Below are 16,673 nucleotides of genomic sequence, written 5' to 3'. Positions count from 1 at the left end.
TGACAGTGCTCTTGGGGCCTTGGGACGCCATCTGGTGGGACATTATTCAGCGCCATTTTTGTAAATTTTGTGCATATGTTTACCGTGATCAAATCATTTTGGAAATGTTGGCTTAGACCACGCAAGACATTTCTTTGTCGGGGGATTCCGGGCTTCTTCAGACTGATCGGGCGCGTGAAGCTCCGGGGGCTGGGTGTGGCGGCCGAGGGGAGTCCTTCCGGGGGGCGTGTCCTGCTTTACGGGCCCATGGGTCACATCTGGGGGGATTTGCGGACAAGTTAAATCAGTGAATCTCTGTCTCTGCCTCTCTAGCTCTCAGCAGTGAGCCCCAGAGAGAAGCGGCCTGGAGGAGGATTCCGAGTTATGGGACAGACAGTCTTATGAATAATTTAGCGCTAGACTGTTGTCACGGATTAGAATTCCACAGAACGTGTTAAGGAGCCTGTGTCCCTCGTCACCGAGCTCAGCCAGCTCTCTGGATGCAGGACAGCTGTTCCGATTTGTAGCATTTTCTCTGCGGGGTCCTTGGGCTCTGTTCATTCACCCACAGCCTCCCACCTGGTGGCCTCCGGGCCCAGGGGTGTGTGCTTTTCCTTTCTGGTGGCCCACAGAGATCTCCAGGAGCCATCAGCTGCATTCCTGTCCGTGGCGGGACAAAGGGCAGGTCAGAGGGTGCAGCCAGGTGACTGGAAGCCCAGGCCCGTGTGGCGCCCTCAGCCCCCGCGGCCGCCACGGCCCTTCTGTGTGGAAGGGAGATGCAGAAAGGCATCCTCTCCATGTTGACTCTTTGAAAGTCAAGCACAGAACAACAAAGATACGGCTCTGAACTCCTCCTGGATCCCGATGCCTTATCCTGAGTTTTTCCTCTGAATGTGCACTTCTCACGATATGTTCTATTGAACTTGTTTCACATGATTCTCTATGAAAAAGAATTCTGGTGTCAAACAAAATTTGGAAGAGGTTCATATAATATATCTTCAAGAATCACAATGCACAGTGTATTACCGAAGGCTCTGAGAAGTCCTACTGTAAAGGAACATAATTAAATTAACAGGGTTTGCTTAAGAACAGACACGAAACCCCGTGTTGTGTGTCATTTGAAAGCAGCTCATCTGAGAGCAAACTTAAGACACACTGCTCCACGGCACGCGGTGAGGGATCGGCGGAGACGCGGGGCCGGGGAGAGAATGCTCTCTGCCGAAGTCCCCCGTGTCCTAGGCGGGCTGCGAGCGTCCGCTCATACTAAATGCCGGATGGCCCTGTGCTCGCTTTACGACGTGAGGACCAGCTTCAGAGAGCCCGGGGGTGCGGTTCAGTGTCATCCAGCTGGGAAACGACGGGGCTGCAGATTGATCTCTCTTCTCCCTGGCTCTAGGAGGTGGATGTTCACTCTGATCCGCTCCCAACACTCGACAAATCTCCTGCCAATTATCCCAAAGCCCGATTTTCAGGAGAGCTCCTTCCCCAGCCCGCGCGGGTACGCCTGCCACCTCAGCGTCCCGGAGCCGGCGCACACGCCCCGTGTCTACTCGCGCTCTGCGAGGTCCCCGGGTATCACCTCTTGTCCGTCGCCGTTGGTTTTGATTTCAAGATTCCTCATCTCTACATCATGGAGAATTTATGAGTGAACATTAGTAATAATTAGTTATGAATATTCCCAATGCTTTAAAAGAGGGCACACACACATACACGCACAGAGAAGCGTTGCTGTCACAAGGCAGTACGTCTTCAGCATCTCATGAAACAGGCAGCGTAAATAGTATTTACCTGCACTGCAAAACCAAGTTTCTCTCTGCACTTTCCTTATTATAAAGGCGTGCTATTTTCGAATCATCGAAATGAGCGAGGCAGCACCAATATCTCATTTTGTTGATTCGAACATGGCACGTCTTTATAACATACATATTTTACACATGTGCATGCAAGCCTGCAGTTGTACGCGTATGTATACTCGTGCTATGTTTGCATATTCACCTCTGTCCAGTCTTGAGCTGTTTTTCCGTGGCTGCTTCCGTAAAGTGGGTTTTCTTATCAGACTGTCTGGGTTTCATTTCTGACCCTCTCCCCGCCGTATGAACTTGGCAGTTTCTTAAAACGCACGAGGTTTGCTTCCTGTTACAGCCGTAGCACCAAGGTAGCGGCTTACAACGACACGCAGTGGTCTCCTGGAGCTGCAGCCAAGGTTTCAGAAGGGGCGTTTTGCTTCTGGAGCCTCTGGGGACCTGTGTTCTGCCTTCCCCGGTCCCGGATTTGCCCCCGTCTGTGGTCAGCGCCCGCAGTGGTCCATCTAGTTTCTGATGCATCACTCTCTCGACTCTCCTTCCGCCCACCTTGAAAGACCTTTGTGACTACGTGGAGCCCACCTGACAGCCCAGGACAATCCCCACTGCAAGATCCTTCACTCAATGACACCTGTAAAGTCCCTTTTGCGTGTGAGGTAGCGAAAGCATGGGTTCTGCGAGTTCTGTCTAATATACGGACTGTGCCCAAGCATCCTATTCCCAGAAGGGTCAAGCCCATGCTTCAGGATTCGTGTTTAAGGGAAGCGAGAACCGAGACATCTAACATGCACTCTGAGAAGAAAGACGTGGAACTGAATATATTTTGTGCGAGAACCTTTCTACGAAAAGCTATGGAAACATTCGAAGCTGTTTTTAATATGCAGTCGGAACCGAAGCAACATGGGTAGTTACAGAGTGCGTTGTCATCATAGCCCCCCGAAAACGTCCGTCTTGCTCATGACAGAAAGGAGACTGTCTTCTTTCCTTCTTTGTGGGGTTGCAGGTGAATTTCACTGCGTGACGCCAAAAGATTCATTAGCGATAGTCGCCTGTGGCTCTGTGTTTAGGATCCTGGAGATCAGCAGGAAGGACTTCTGGGTAATGAGACGGGTGAGTTACGTGTGTCAGATGTCGTCAGCTTTATTCCACTAGGTTAATAAAAAAAGAAGTGTAGATAGATGTGACATGAAAGAGGCATTACGAGTAGAATTTAAAGAAACTCGTCTGATTTCGTATTATCTTCTGTTCCATGAAAGGGATGTGAGAAGTGTCTACTGGTTTCGAGGAATAAGCAGCACAGTGAAAGCTTCAAGGCGACTTCTCTGAAGAGAAAAATGCTTTGTAAAAGATCCAAGCAACGGTCATTGACTCATTAATTCAATCTGCGTAATTAAATGATCTGTGTTTATTTTATTAGGTATGCAAATTTATTACTGGTTACTCATTTGTTTCTAAATGAGTCACTTTTATCGAGAGTGTCCCATGTGCCAGGCGCTGTGCTAGGTACATCCTGAGGTCAAAATGATCAGCAACAAAAAAATAGCCCCAGCCTCATAGAGCTTACGGTTTATTGAAAAATCACAGGAATTAATTGAAAAATAACACAAATAAGCGAAAAAACTGTAGCTGTGACTGGTCTTAGGACAGAGTGACGTTGGTACAGTGGAGGCGTGTGTGTGAGAGGAGCTTCTCCCAATCAGAGTGGATAAAAATTGATGAGGTGTAAGGGGCAGAAGCAGATGAGTGAGGCAGGATTGGTTCTGGACGTGACCGCGGCACGTGCAAAGGCCCTGCGGCGAGGTGCCGCCCGGCTCCCGGCTGAGGGCCGTGAAGGGCTGTTGGGCCGCAACGCCAAAAGCCAAGGCTACCGTGGTAACGGATGAGTTTCAGGAGGTTAGTAACAGGGACGGTGAGGAGCAGAAAGAGATAAGGTGGGGGATCCCCGAGGGGAGTGGGAAAAGGCCCCGTGGGTGAAAGTGCTTCTTTGGCAAGGAGGACCTCACCCCTGGGAGGCCGCTTTGCTCCGTCGCTGCCGGAAAGCGGGGCCTGGCGTTTCTCCTTCTCTCCTCCCGTGTCCCGCACCGTGAGAGACACCGTGCCTCCTGGTCACGTGTCCCCATCCCCACCGGGAAGCTGAACGTGTGGGCGGAGGAGGACGTGGCCCCACCGGCTACGGTGCCCTCCTGGCAGTTTTCTGACACCAGACGCCGTGGTTTCGACCCCCACGAAGTGATGGGACCGTCTTCAGCCATATTTCTATGAAAAAGCGAGTGTTACGTTTCATCAACCAAATGACAGGTTTCCTAAGACAATATAACTTATTCACAAGCTGGTGACAGTCTATACTTTGACAGTGTCTTATTTCATTCTGTCCGGAGATTATAGTTTGCCAACAGCTGGAATTATCCCCGATCGACCCTCGGATTATTTTCGGGGTGCCGAACGCGGCCCTGCACACAGGCGGGACAAAAGGTGACAAGGAATCCATTTAGGAGAATAAATTAGACAGTGATCTTGGCGACGCAGACGTCTAAGTCATTTTACCTTGGGCGTTCACCTGTCTTCTGGACAAAAGAGGCGGCAGTACAATACTAGGACCTTGTTTGCCTTGAAATATACATTTACGGAAAAGACGAGCTCCTTTAATTGTCACACAGCTCCCAGAGTTGTCTTAAATACCAATGCCAGAAAATAATTCATGTACGGTCACTTATGATATCATAAAACATTCGTTCATCAGCTTCCCAGAAATGAACTCATAAAAGACTCATACTGATAACAGGCTTATTGTCTCTTCTTCTTTCAAGATACTCTATTTATAAACATTAGGGGAAAATTCAACTGACTGAATCTAGGCAAACTAGAGTACTTAATATTATTAATAAAATCTGTTTCTTTTTTCCTATTAATGGACTACTTGACATGATGAGCTAGAATATGTTTTTTTTAGTTTTGGTTGACCTCACAGATTGCAAGGAACTTGTCAGCTTGCAATCCCTTATTTTTTACGCCTATAGCACCTGGTCTTCCTAAGTGGACCTGCTTAGCTTCCGAGATCAGAAGAGATCGGGCGTGTTCAGGGAGGCGTGGCCGGAGAGCTTTTGGCTCCATTTTGGAAGGTTTTACAGAGCCATGTAACCGAGGCCAGCATGCTGATCTAATTATAGAGACTAAGCTCAAAGTAAAAGGTGCATATATTTAATCTTAATAGGAAGGACTTTGCTCTCAACGGGACCTCCTCTAACACTAATTGTTCTGTCTGGAATCGCACTGGAAATATCAGAAGCCACTCATTGTAATTTTTGTTAACATGGTGAATACTGAGCACCTCCTATGTCATAGCGAATACAGTGGACATGTCTCATGTTCTAGTGGGACAGGACTGCTTACAAGGTTTTAAATTTCTAAGCTTTTCATTTTGGAATAATTTCAAACTTTATTGTTATTATTATTATTTTTTTTTTAGGTGGGGCAACCCTTGGTTGACCTCACAGACTGCAAGGGCCTTGTCAGCTTACGATCCCTTATTTTTTTATTTTTTACACCTACAGCACGCGGTCTTCCTAGGTGGTCTCCCATCCAAGTGCTCACCAGGCCCGGCCCTGCTGAGCTTCCGAGTTCAGACGGGATTGGGCGCGTTCAGGGTGGCGCGGCCGTGGACAGTATTTAACATTATAATTCCATATTCGTGTATTGATTCTTTTTGTTCTAAAATGTATTGCTGGCAAAATGCGTTCGTCCCGTTAACAAGTGAACAAGAGCCAAGATCATTAGCTCCCTGCCTTGTCCGCCTCGCGCGTTCCCCAGAGCCTGGCCCTGAGCAGGGAGGAAGCCAACGGCCGGGAAGCGCAGCGCGGGGCCGAGGACCGAGACGCTGCACGTGCTGTCCGCGGAGGCGGCGGGACATGGGGACGTGGGGACGTGGGCACTCCCGCGTGGCCGAGGATCCGCCCCCAGGCAGGCGAGGCAGGGCGCGCTCCATGCAGAAGGAGGAGGCTGCGCCCAGGGCCGAGGGGACGCAAGGAGGCGTCGGGGACGGCGGGACATTCTGCGGCCCGAACTCACTGATCCGGAGTTTGAGGACTTTTTTGGAAGAGAGTCACAGGGGAAAGTCCCCTGCGGCCGCGCTGCTCTCTCCTTCTGCGGTCTGGCCGAAGCGCGGGGTCCTTCTGCGCCGAGCGGCGGGCAGGTCCTGGTCGCCCCACGTGCTGCGCGGGCGGCGTTTCTGCTGAATTCGGTTCGTTCGCTGCTGCTTCTGAGCGTTTCGGGGGCGAGGGAAGGTTTCCGAGCGGGGCAAGGTCGAGGTGGCGATCGCACACCCCTGTCCGGGCGGCCGGGGCAGCTCTCGCGGGGCCGGGCTTCTGGCTGCAGCCGGCCGGACGCTTCGCCTGCAGGGCTCCAGCACTGCGGGGTCACTCGGGCTTTGCTAGACGTGGCGCCGCGCTGCGCAGGACAAAATCAGACTCAGAGAGGGAGGCGGGTCACTCAGCTGTCCCCTCGGAGGCCAAGGGTCACTGCCGCCTGCTAATGAGCGCGCGGGAACCCCTGGGCAACCCGGGCCCCTTGACCCTAATTTCCGTGAGGGGTCCCCTCCAGCCGCCCTCGCGCAGGCGTCTCTAAGATACGACGTCCGAAAGCGAAGCCCCGATTGGCTCCCATCTTCTGCATCCCAGGCGCGCGGCTTCCTCCGTCTTCTGCATCCGATGAAATGAACACAAACCAGACACCCCTCACCCTCCATAGCCAGCCAGCTGCAGGTGGCCCCCGCCCGCTGCCAGCCCAGCCCCAGCCGCGGTTCTCTGCCTCAGGGACGACTGTTAGAAGCTGTGGTTCCAGGCACGGCTCCTGACAGCTCATCCACCGCACAGGCGTCAGAGGAATCTGAAAACATGCAGAATATTCGGAACGCAAAACCCAGCTTCTCGCGGCCTGAGGAGTCCCGGATAAGCCGGCTCCCGCCAGCTCTGCCAGCGCAGGCCACTGTCCTCCCCCGGCTCCGGCTCGGTCCCTGTCAGCCCCCTGGTGACGGGCTGGCACTGAACTCTGTCCCTCCTCCAACTGTTTGCGGACCTTTCTCAGGTTTCAGTGCGGGAGGCAGTTTTCCAGGAGTATCTGGTCGCCTCGCCGGGTGGCGGCCCCTGTATGATTCTCTGTCACAGCGCCTGCCTCCTTCCCTCTTAGTGGCCACCACGACTCGTCATTGTTCCTTCGGCGGAGTGGGGGATTTGGTTGCTTTATTACATTCTCCTGCCTTGGTACATGTTTCTCCCCTCTACTATTTTTTTGCAGAGCCAAGCATAATGTACAGAACACGGTAAATAATCAATAAATGCTTCTTGAACGGTCTGGTGAATTATAAACGTAGATCTATTTAATGAGTCGTTGCAATATTTCTAACCTCAGTGTAAACAGAAAGATATATTTTAAAAAGGTAAATGACATATTTTTTCATTTTCAACATACAAAATTTTTATTTTATATAAATGTTCATTTTTCTTACCTTACTTCATGAGAGCTAAAATGAAGTGTTCATGTAAATAATTCTAAGGTAACATGCTATAAAAAAACAATGACATGTATTACTAAGCTTTCAAAAACACAGGGTAAAATTCGAAATTAACATAATTAAAATGGTAACAGAAAGAAGCTATTCCCACAACCTACTCTGGAAACTACGGTCGGCTTCTAACTGCAGGACTAAGTAACTGCAGGACTAGGTACTTGCAGGACTAAGTACTCTTCGCCTTAAGCACTGAGTTCGGAGAGCCTGGGCCAGCTAGCGCCCCTCGCAGGGTTTAACGTCTCTGAGTTTCTAGACCCTTCCTGGACCCTTCGTTTTACGTGTTCCCCAGGCGGCCGCACGGTGTACGTGGACGAGACGCTTCGTTCTCATTCTACAGATGAAGAAGCTGGAGCTCGGGATGGAGCGGGTCTGGCTTAAGGCCACCGGGGAGGGGCTGCCCGTCCAGTGGTCGCTCCATCACACAATGCTGTTCTGAGCGCATGCGCGGGAGTCAAAACTCAGCTGCCGAGGGGGCCCGACGGGCGAGTGGGGGGACCGCGGAGGCTGGGGGTGGGGAGGGGAGAGCTAGTCCGCGCCAGGTGGGGGCGCGGGCGCGGGGCTGCCCCCCAAACGCCGGTTCGCTCGGCGTCTTCTGACTTCCAAACATCGGCAGCTACCTCGATCTTCACATAAAAAGACGCGAAGGACATCCGATCTGCCTGTGGCTGGCTTTGCCCTTGGCCTGAGAACTTCCAACCTCTTCAATGCCAAAGAAATTGTTCTAAGATCTCAGGGAAGCATCGGGCCTCAGAGCTCGTGGAAACGAAGCCGACTGAATCTTACCGTATGGGCTGAAGCGGCGGCACCGTAGGAGAGGGTGTCATAACTTTGTGTCCTATCTGCCAACCAACATCGCGCTCCTTGCTGAATACGTGGATTTCACAGCGCAGCCGGACGTGAGGATCGCATTTCATTTTGGTGCACGGTCAGGTGTGTGGACTCTCCTTCACCTGGCCGCAAGGAAAGTCATTGCAGTTTGGACCTCGGAATGGTCCCCGGGGCCTCCTGACGCCGTGCGTGCTCCTCTCCCGCCTGTCGACAGGCGTAGGTGGCGGTTCTTCCAATTGTCTTTGGTGAGAACTGGTTGCTCAGGATACCTGGAGCTCGTCCCCGCGCGTAAGAGTCTCTCTGGAAATTTTGAGGGTTGGTCTCCTGCAAGAATTTAAGTGATGAAAATAGCTCCCTGTGAGTTTGCAGGTCTCAACATAATGAAAATTTAGGATGACCACATTTCCACTTTTGAACAGATAAGGAAAATGATCTGATTTAGAAGGCCGGGAAAATATTCGATTATGCTTTGCTGTCGACAAAAATAGGCTGAAATTAATCTGCTCAAAGCCGGTTTGGGAGATTTCATAACTCCTGCATTTACGGTAATAAAAGTTGCCTGCACACACGTTGTTACCGCTGTTACCGTCTGAAGCCCTAGGGAATGCGTGAGCATTGTTATGCGTAGACATCATTTAATGGACACATTCTGTTGCTATGATGTTTACTTGACAAGCCGGAAACTCCATCTGTGCCTATGCAATGGATGGATATAGACGGCCTGGAGTTTGAATTACACTTACTTAGTTCCGACAGGCTCAATTACGAATTCTCCTACATTTTCAGTACCTCAAAATTATTACCTTTTAAATTGTCTAATTACTGCTTTCCTCCGGGCATGAGGCACTGCCTTAATCACTAATGCATGCTTTTTCAAAGTGCCATTGCAAAAAGTCAATATACTTCTGCGGGGGAAAAAAAAAAAATCATCATAATAAAAATTATTGAACTTATGAAACGCTTTTCATCTACAAAGTAATTTACAGACATTAATTAATCACTGTTCACGGAGAGGTCCCTACCCAATATAGCATTCACTTTCAGGAACAAGTGACAAATCTGCAAGGACACAGCCTAGCGTACTTCTGAGTCTTCGAGGGGCGCGTGAATCAACATTTCTTTTCTTTCCCACTGAGCTGCAACTCGCTACCTGTATTTAAAGAGTTGTCAGATTTGCTTCTGGCCCGATCTCACCCTGGACAAAATAGGCATCGTCTAAGGTATACCTGACCAGACTGTAAAGTACGCGTCTTTGAAAATAGGAAAAGAATTTAGGATTTCGGATGTTTTTCTGAAGAACTAATTTATTTCATATTACTTTTTAAATTTATTTCAAAAAGATATTATTTATCCACTGAAATCGGGAGGTTAGGTTCGCTTATTATTTTAGTCATGCTTATAAAAGAAAAATACTTATTTTCCTGAAGAAATAAAGGAAAACAAATCACCCCAACAGTTGGCTGTATAAACCAGCTCAGAAAGCAAAATATGGGTTTTAAGTATCATTTTCTCTGTCCAGGACTGTGCCTCGCATGTCAGGAACACGAATATTAAAAATAAAGGGGGAAACAAATTTGCTTTTTTACAAAAATTTTGTTCTATAAAGACGTGAAAGAAAGTCCAATAGCTACTGATGTAATTTCATGAGAGAAAACAAATTTAATATGAAAAAACAGAAAGCAAATAATCTCCAAATTTTAAGATGATAAAAAAAATTCAGGTTTTCATCTTCTTTGTTCATGGTTATCGTATAGCTCGAGACAGCAGGTGGACCAGACTTCCCGCACACGTGGCTGCGTCGAGGCACGTGAACAATTCCGAGGAACGCAAATGCTGGTGTCCACAGCACACAGAGTAAGACCTTGACAAAACGTCCTCAAGGAGCCTCAAAGTCAAACGTACCAATTCGATGGTAATGAGATAAAATAATAAAAAGTCTTAAAAAAAGCTAAACACTGGTAATTTTAAGACTTTTGACTTTCTCGGAAGGTAAAAGTTTTAAATACGAATAATAATTGAATTGATTTATACAAAGTAACCTGCTCTCTGCCAAGTAAGAATATTTTAAAATCAAACAGAAACAGTGAACAGTCGAACTAGTCAACTCCGTTTCATCCAAGAATGGACATTTTTTACCACAAAACAAAAAAAGAGAAGAAAGCCATAATCTCCCACGTATTTCATCAATTATTCATGGTTACAATCTCACCACACTGTCTGACTGTTTCTCATGTTTTCACTGAACAGCGAGAACTTCGTCACAGCCTTGTACTTGGGCGCCGCTAGATGTGTGGGCTGTCCCGGTCCGTGGGCGTGGCGCCAGCCAGCACCCCTGAGGGCCCCTAGCTCTTTGGCAAGGCGGACTCGAGTCAGCCGAGGTCTCGGTAGCATCAGGCCCGACCGAGGAGGCTCAGCACCATCACTGAGGCTGCTGAAATTGTGGAGGGAAAGTTGGAAAGCCGGCAGCGTGCGTGTGGGCCGTGAATTGTAAACACTGTTTTGCACCGAGAGTAGGTCCCCTCTGCAGCTCGATGTGGCCTCGCAGGCCTCGAAGCGGGGTCGGGGGCGCTGGAAGCCCAGCGTTCTGTTTACGGCTGAGTAACCGAGGAGGATGTTTCACGAATTCCATTGCAAAAGTAATGGAATTAGAAATGAACTACTTAAAATCCTCAAAACGAGGTCTAGGATGGTCGTTTGTGTCCATTGGCCTGGGCCACCGGGGGGTCCCAGATGGCCCGTGACACGACATGTGGGGTGTGTCTCCGGGTGTTCCGGGGAGGGGTGGGGTGAACATTTGAAAAGGCTGTCCGAGGGACGCAGGTGGACCGCGGCCAAGTCACCGAGGCCTGGACGAAGTAAAGGTCCCCTTCGGGAACGGGTCCTCTCGCCCCGCCTCCCGTCCCCGCTGGCGACCCCAGGCTTCTCCGGGCTCACCCGGGGTCACGTGGTCCGCCCCGGGCCCAAACTCTTCCCTGCTCTCCCGGCTCCGGGAGTTTAACCTCCGGAACTGCAGGTCCAGGCCTCTTAACCACTCTCTCACGTGCCGCATGGCGCATTCTAGAGAGATCTCCGTGGAATCGAATATTTGGTTCCACAGCAAATACAGGAATAATTATGGCCCGTGGGGAGTGTGTGAAACTCCGCATCCCACGATGGCGTACAGACCGATGATGCAGAAAGGCTGAGAAACAGCAGATTCCCTGATGGGAGGAAGCGATTCTGTCACTGCGTTTGCACTCAGAATGGATTCCGGGTCATCTCACGGTCGCATGTGCCGTTAAAGAGAGCAGGCACGCCCCCTGAAAGCCACCGTCTGGGGCATGGTTAGAGAAGGGACACTGGCCTGGACGGGCGACAGTGTGAATCAGAGGAGAGACAACGCAGCTGAATTTGAGGTCAGCATTACCCAGACGCCTATAGCGTTCTATAAAGCGTCCTATGTCCCTTTGTCACGTGTCCTAACGCTTATCCCTTTTCCTTCCCCACCTGTTTCCAGGTGCGATACCATTTTCCTTCTCTCCTCTAAGAAGAATGGAAAAGAGTTTATGACAGCCACGTGCTCGGTCGACAGAAGGATCGCTAGGAATCGTCCCTAAATGCCAGGGTCGCGTGGCCCTGGCACGGAACCCTCTCCCCAGACGGACCGCTGGAGCCGCCACGGGCCCTAATCCTCAGCGCTGTTTGGTGTCAGGAGTTGGGGGGGCCGCGTCTTCCTTGCCGTGGTCTTGGGTTTTGACGTAAGCACAGGCCGAATCTGGTTTTCAGTCCGTTGGACATTTAGGGACGTCTAGTAACGTTCGTTAGGTTGGTTCGCAGCGATAGCTGTCTGTCCACATTTCACAGTGTCCTGTGAACCGTGCTAAAGACTAGTGTCCTCTGACCCTGACGACAGCGATGTGGGGTGTCACCAGATGTGTCCGAGGCCTCACAGAGAGTAGAGATTCAAGTCGACCGAGAGCCAAAGCCCGTGCGGTTGAACGTTCGTGCCGAATCGTATTCGGAAAGCTTTATGCGGATTGATGGAGATGTAAAGGCTCGGTTGGATATTGACCTTCTAGTCTTTCGATCCTCAAGTGGCTGTGAATTGAAGTTCTGACGGGAGCTGGCTCGGCTTTTGGGCTCACCCACGAACGGCTGCAGAGCTGACTCCCCACGCAGTGGAAACGAGAGTCCCATAGTTTCGTTAACGCTCAGCCTCGGCTCGGGCAGGACACAGGTCCCACCTCTCGCCAGGCTGAGCAGATCCGAGGGCCACGCGCCAGCCTGGTGTCGGGTCCATGCGGTGTGTTTCGCACCGGCAGCTGGGCGCTGTTAGCGGAGGCGTGAACGACGTCCCGCATTGCTTATCTGCTTCGCTCCACGACACAGTCGGGTCTCACCTTGAGAGGGACTGAGGCCCCTCTGTGTGTCTCCCGTGCTGGACACGCTCTTCCAGAACGAGGAACAGCTGTCCCTCTGCCGCTGACCTAGCCGGGCATCGAAACAGCTCTAGATACTATAGGAATTAAAAAAAACCAAATCCCGTTTTGAGGATTGTGTGATATAAGGAGAGAGCGAATATCTTCAACACAATTACGAGGTCGCCCCACGTTAAGATGGCAAAGGAGTGTGACCGTGTCTCACCCCGAGGACATCGAACCCGAGGGCGGGGAGCTAGAGCAGCCTGGTGACGGGACAGGACCGGCCCCCCGAGGCTGCCACAAGCATGACACTGGCCACGTGGTGACCTGCTGATGCCGTGCGACCCCAGGACCTGGGTCCGCGACGGGAGAGCCGCCTTAGAGACAAGCCAACCCACAGAACCCGTTCTGAGCGTCAGAAAGTGCAGGGTTATCTCTACAGCAAGAGGGATGATTGGCAAAGAAATATTTTGACTGAAACGTCGAAAACCTGGTTAAATAATTCTGTTCTCAGATTGATTTATTCTGTAAAAATAAGGCCACATAAATTGCTAACAATTTGTAATAATGACCGGAGACTTGCAACATTTTTCTTAAGAGAATACGCAATTGATTTAAAAAAGTTAAACTTTACTATGAGAAATGGCTTCCTGTAGATCCCAGTTGTTTGTTAGATTATTTTAGCGGGTGTTTATTTCCCTTCTCTCCTTTTTCTTTGCCGTAAGCACGTTTTCTGTCACTATGATGACCGAAACTCCTAGACAGCCGCGTTGAGAAGATTCTCATGAATATAGACACCGTTATTGGGTACGAATATTTCCCGTCCCAGCTCGATTCAGAGATAGAAGCACATCAGCTTCAGAAAAACTTACATTGTTAAAGAGTCTCAGCTATAAACAAATAATTATATTTTATTTCCAAAACGGTGACAATTTTTAATACTGAAGTAAATTGCCTAGAACGAGTTAAAAATATATATTTTAGCTATAACTGCAACCTATTGTATATTTATCATCATCACCAAGGGCTGTAAGTCAGCGAAAAGCCACGCCAGTTAAACTCCACAGATTAATTTGGCACCTTCTGAATGTTTGTAATCATGCGCAGACTTTAAAATTCGAAAGTGTTTAAAATTATTTTATTAATGTACCATAGATATTTACAAGATCTTAATAATATACTTTTTTTCTTTCCAAACAAGTCTGTATTAAGAATGTATCTTGTGGGGGTTGGAGAGCCTATTTACAGAAAGATTCGCTTTCAAAAAACACCCGAAGATTTACGCTTATACTCATCGGATAAGCAGCTGAGTAACAAAACAGTAAAAAATCATGATGACGACCGACAGGAAATGGATGCTCTGTGCTAAGACCAGGTTTCCGCTGGAACTCAGACCTGCAAAATATAAAAACAAAAGAAAATATCCCAAGGAAAAGTCAAATTACTTGTTAGATTAATTCGCCATGACCCCGATGCAAATTCTCATTGGTCTCCTAGTGACATATTTTAGAACATTTGTTTCATCTACACTATGTTTGAGCTTAGGAAGTGTCTCTAATGCTCTGTCCCAGGATATCTGGTTTACATGTAAAAATAAAAAAAAAAGAAAAATGCCCAAACTGGCCACGTTTGACCAAAGGGCGGATCGGGATTGCCCAAGAAGCGGTGGCTGATGACTGTCGCTTGGCCAGAGCTGCAGGCGGGCGAGTGAGGAATCTCCCAAAGGGGAGACGCTTTGTTATCATTCCCGCCAACCGGTGTTGCCCGCGAGGGTCTGACGCAGCTCGGGGGGACGCTGTGAGCGGTGAGCGATGTCTGCCACGGGGATGGGGCGAACTTCGTGTTTGCTGTCCCTGCTCTCACCAGCGCCCATGGGAAAACTTTCTGATTTTCATCCAATAGAATGAATCCTGCACAAACGACGCACAGGTTTTTTTGTTTTTGTTTTCTGAGATTCAAATGAAGGAACATAAAATTGTTTGTGGTATGTAAACACGTTGCAAATTTGAGGGATTATTTAAAGGAAAATTGATTGGTCACCTCCTGCTCACTATTGAAAATGGAAACATAGACCTTTTGTATTTTCACGCGACATTTAAGCAAAACTCGGACGCTTGGCGGCACCCAGCCCTCGGGCCGTGCTGCCCGGAGCCCCGGCCCCGGAGGGAGGCAGCGGCTCACTTACTGGACACCTTGGGGATCCTGATTTCTTCGCTGCTGCTCCCGTCTCCGCCATCGCTGACCGTTCTGATTTCGACCAGGTAGTCCTCCTCCAGCGGGACCAGGAGCTCGGCTGACGTGTGGTTCGTCTCCAAAACGTGGGTTTTACTCTGTCTGTTCTGCCGGTACAGAATCTGAACAAAACAGGGAATCGAGTCGAAAGGTCACGCCCCTTCCCTCAAGGTCAGAGACTCTTGAGGGACATCGCAGACTCCTTGGGGCGAAACACCCAGTCTAGGCCTTTTAAAAAACTTTAGCTCTAAGAAAGAAGATTTCCTTTTCGGCCAAGGCTTCTGACACGAGAGCAGATTTATCTCTATTAATTAAGTAGCTTGAGGCTGGTATCACTGGCTCTTGCTGTGCAAAGTCACCAGTTAGTTTGGACCCATTTCAAATTCCCGAGGACGCACGTTTGGCAGGAGATGGTGTCCACACCACTCTGCTCTGAGTGTTTGGCTACAGGCTTGTTAGATCTCTTTGATGTTGTGAAAAGAGCACATCCTGCTACAGCCTGCATTCTAGAAATTCTGTTTGAATCATGCCCTTCGCCCTCATCCTCGTCGCACGTTTACTAACCGCATAAACACCATCGTTTGAAGAGAAAACCGAAATACTGTAGAGTTTTATTTCTTAAAGCTCCAGGACACATTACTGACCTCAGAATATAAATCTTTTCCGTGACGAATTTGAGAACGGCGATATTATTTTCAAAACACTTAAAAGAAGACGCGTGTATTTCCATACGCATCTAATGAGTTTTGTGTGTCGTCGCGACATCTCTGGCCCTTCGGCAACTTAACGGACGTGACTAAAGGAAAAGTTAAATTCTCACCTTGTATCCCAGAACCTCCGACTCATTTTCCATGGTTTTCACATGCTCCCAGTTCAGGCACAATTTAGAGTTGGTCAGCTTCCAGGCAATGTTGGCTGGCGGTTGGCTTGGAGCTTTAAAAAGATAATCAAAGACCCAAATGAACGGTAATTCGTCACTATATATGGCCCATCGACACCAGAGGGGACATAAGTCCTGGGTGACTGGCATGGAGGGAGTGGAAAAGATTTCTGTGTCATTTGAGATATCACGTTAATTCTCACCGGTGTAAGCAAATGCATTTAAAGGTTGGTCATTTGGGGACATCTTTGTGACAAACGCGGGTTAATAATGGCCGCCGCCTGTCCGGCGGTAACGTGTTCATCACTGCCGCCGAGGCTGTTCACCTTGCCACGCTCAGAGACAGAGGGCTCGTCCCAGCGCTCCGCCGGGCCCCCGATCGATGCGCACGTCGAACGGATTCGGGCTGCAAACCTCCTGCGCATCCGCAGAGGGGCCCCCTCCAGCGGTCTTTCCCCTTTTAATCTCGTGTTAGGATTCCCGACTGTCGCACGACCGACTCGGGATGTTCTGAGCACGGTTGGTTGTGACTCGCGAAGGCCTTGGGGCATCTCTTAGGACTCACGGCACAATGCGCACAACCTCAGGTAGAGGCACGAGAAAAGGGGCAGAAAGCCAAGAGGTCCCTCCCCGCCCCTGCCTCGCCCAGGGCTGCTTGCTGCGTGCTTGTCCGGCTGTGGCCACCTCTGTCATTCTTCGTGAACGTGGCAGGAGGCGTGACTGCCCCCGAGGTTTGAAACCGCCTCTGTTCAGAGCGAGTCCAAGCTGGAACTCCCCAGGAGACGGCTGATGACTGACGTAATTGGATCAGTCGGTGGTGGCCAGATAGGGAGAAAGACGCACGTCATTTAATGTAAACGGAGCTGCTGGGCACCCGGAAAAGGGAGGCATCACCACGGACTGGGTGACCTTGCTGACAGGTGTCTACTCTAAATCTGAACCGTGGCTTTCGGCTCCCTGAAATTAACGTCGTCTGGGACAAAGGTGGC

The 16,673-nt window shown here is 49.7% G+C and overlaps 1 protein-coding gene and 1 pseudogene across 1 annotated transcript in view; both read right to left on the bottom strand.

Annotated features, from left to right (window-relative positions):
• Positions 1-5,323: 5,323 nt before the first annotated feature.
• On the bottom strand, positions 5,324-5,442 carry LOC111731922 (annotated as a pseudogene).
• An 8,421-nt stretch (positions 5,443-13,863) lies between these two features.
• The window catches only part of CNTN6 (contactin 6), a 180,684-nt gene continuing 177,874 nt past the window's right edge, over positions 13,864-16,673 (bottom strand). The window contains exons 19-21 of the mRNA XM_011380851.1: positions 15,625-15,737; positions 14,758-14,926; positions 13,864-13,967 (exon numbers count right to left, since the gene is read on the bottom strand). Coding sequence (XP_011379153.1) covers positions 13,864-13,967; positions 14,758-14,926; positions 15,625-15,737 — 386 coding nt within the window. The remainder of the gene's footprint in view (positions 13,968-14,757; positions 14,927-15,624; positions 15,738-16,673) is intronic.

This window comes from Pteropus vampyrus, unplaced genomic scaffold, assembly GCF_000151845.1.
Source record: "Pteropus vampyrus isolate Shadow unplaced genomic scaffold, Pvam_2.0 Scaffold409, whole genome shotgun sequence".
Classification (NCBI taxonomy): domain Eukaryota; kingdom Metazoa; phylum Chordata; class Mammalia; order Chiroptera; family Pteropodidae; genus Pteropus; species Pteropus vampyrus.
This window is presented reverse-complemented; position numbering and strand designations above follow the sequence as displayed.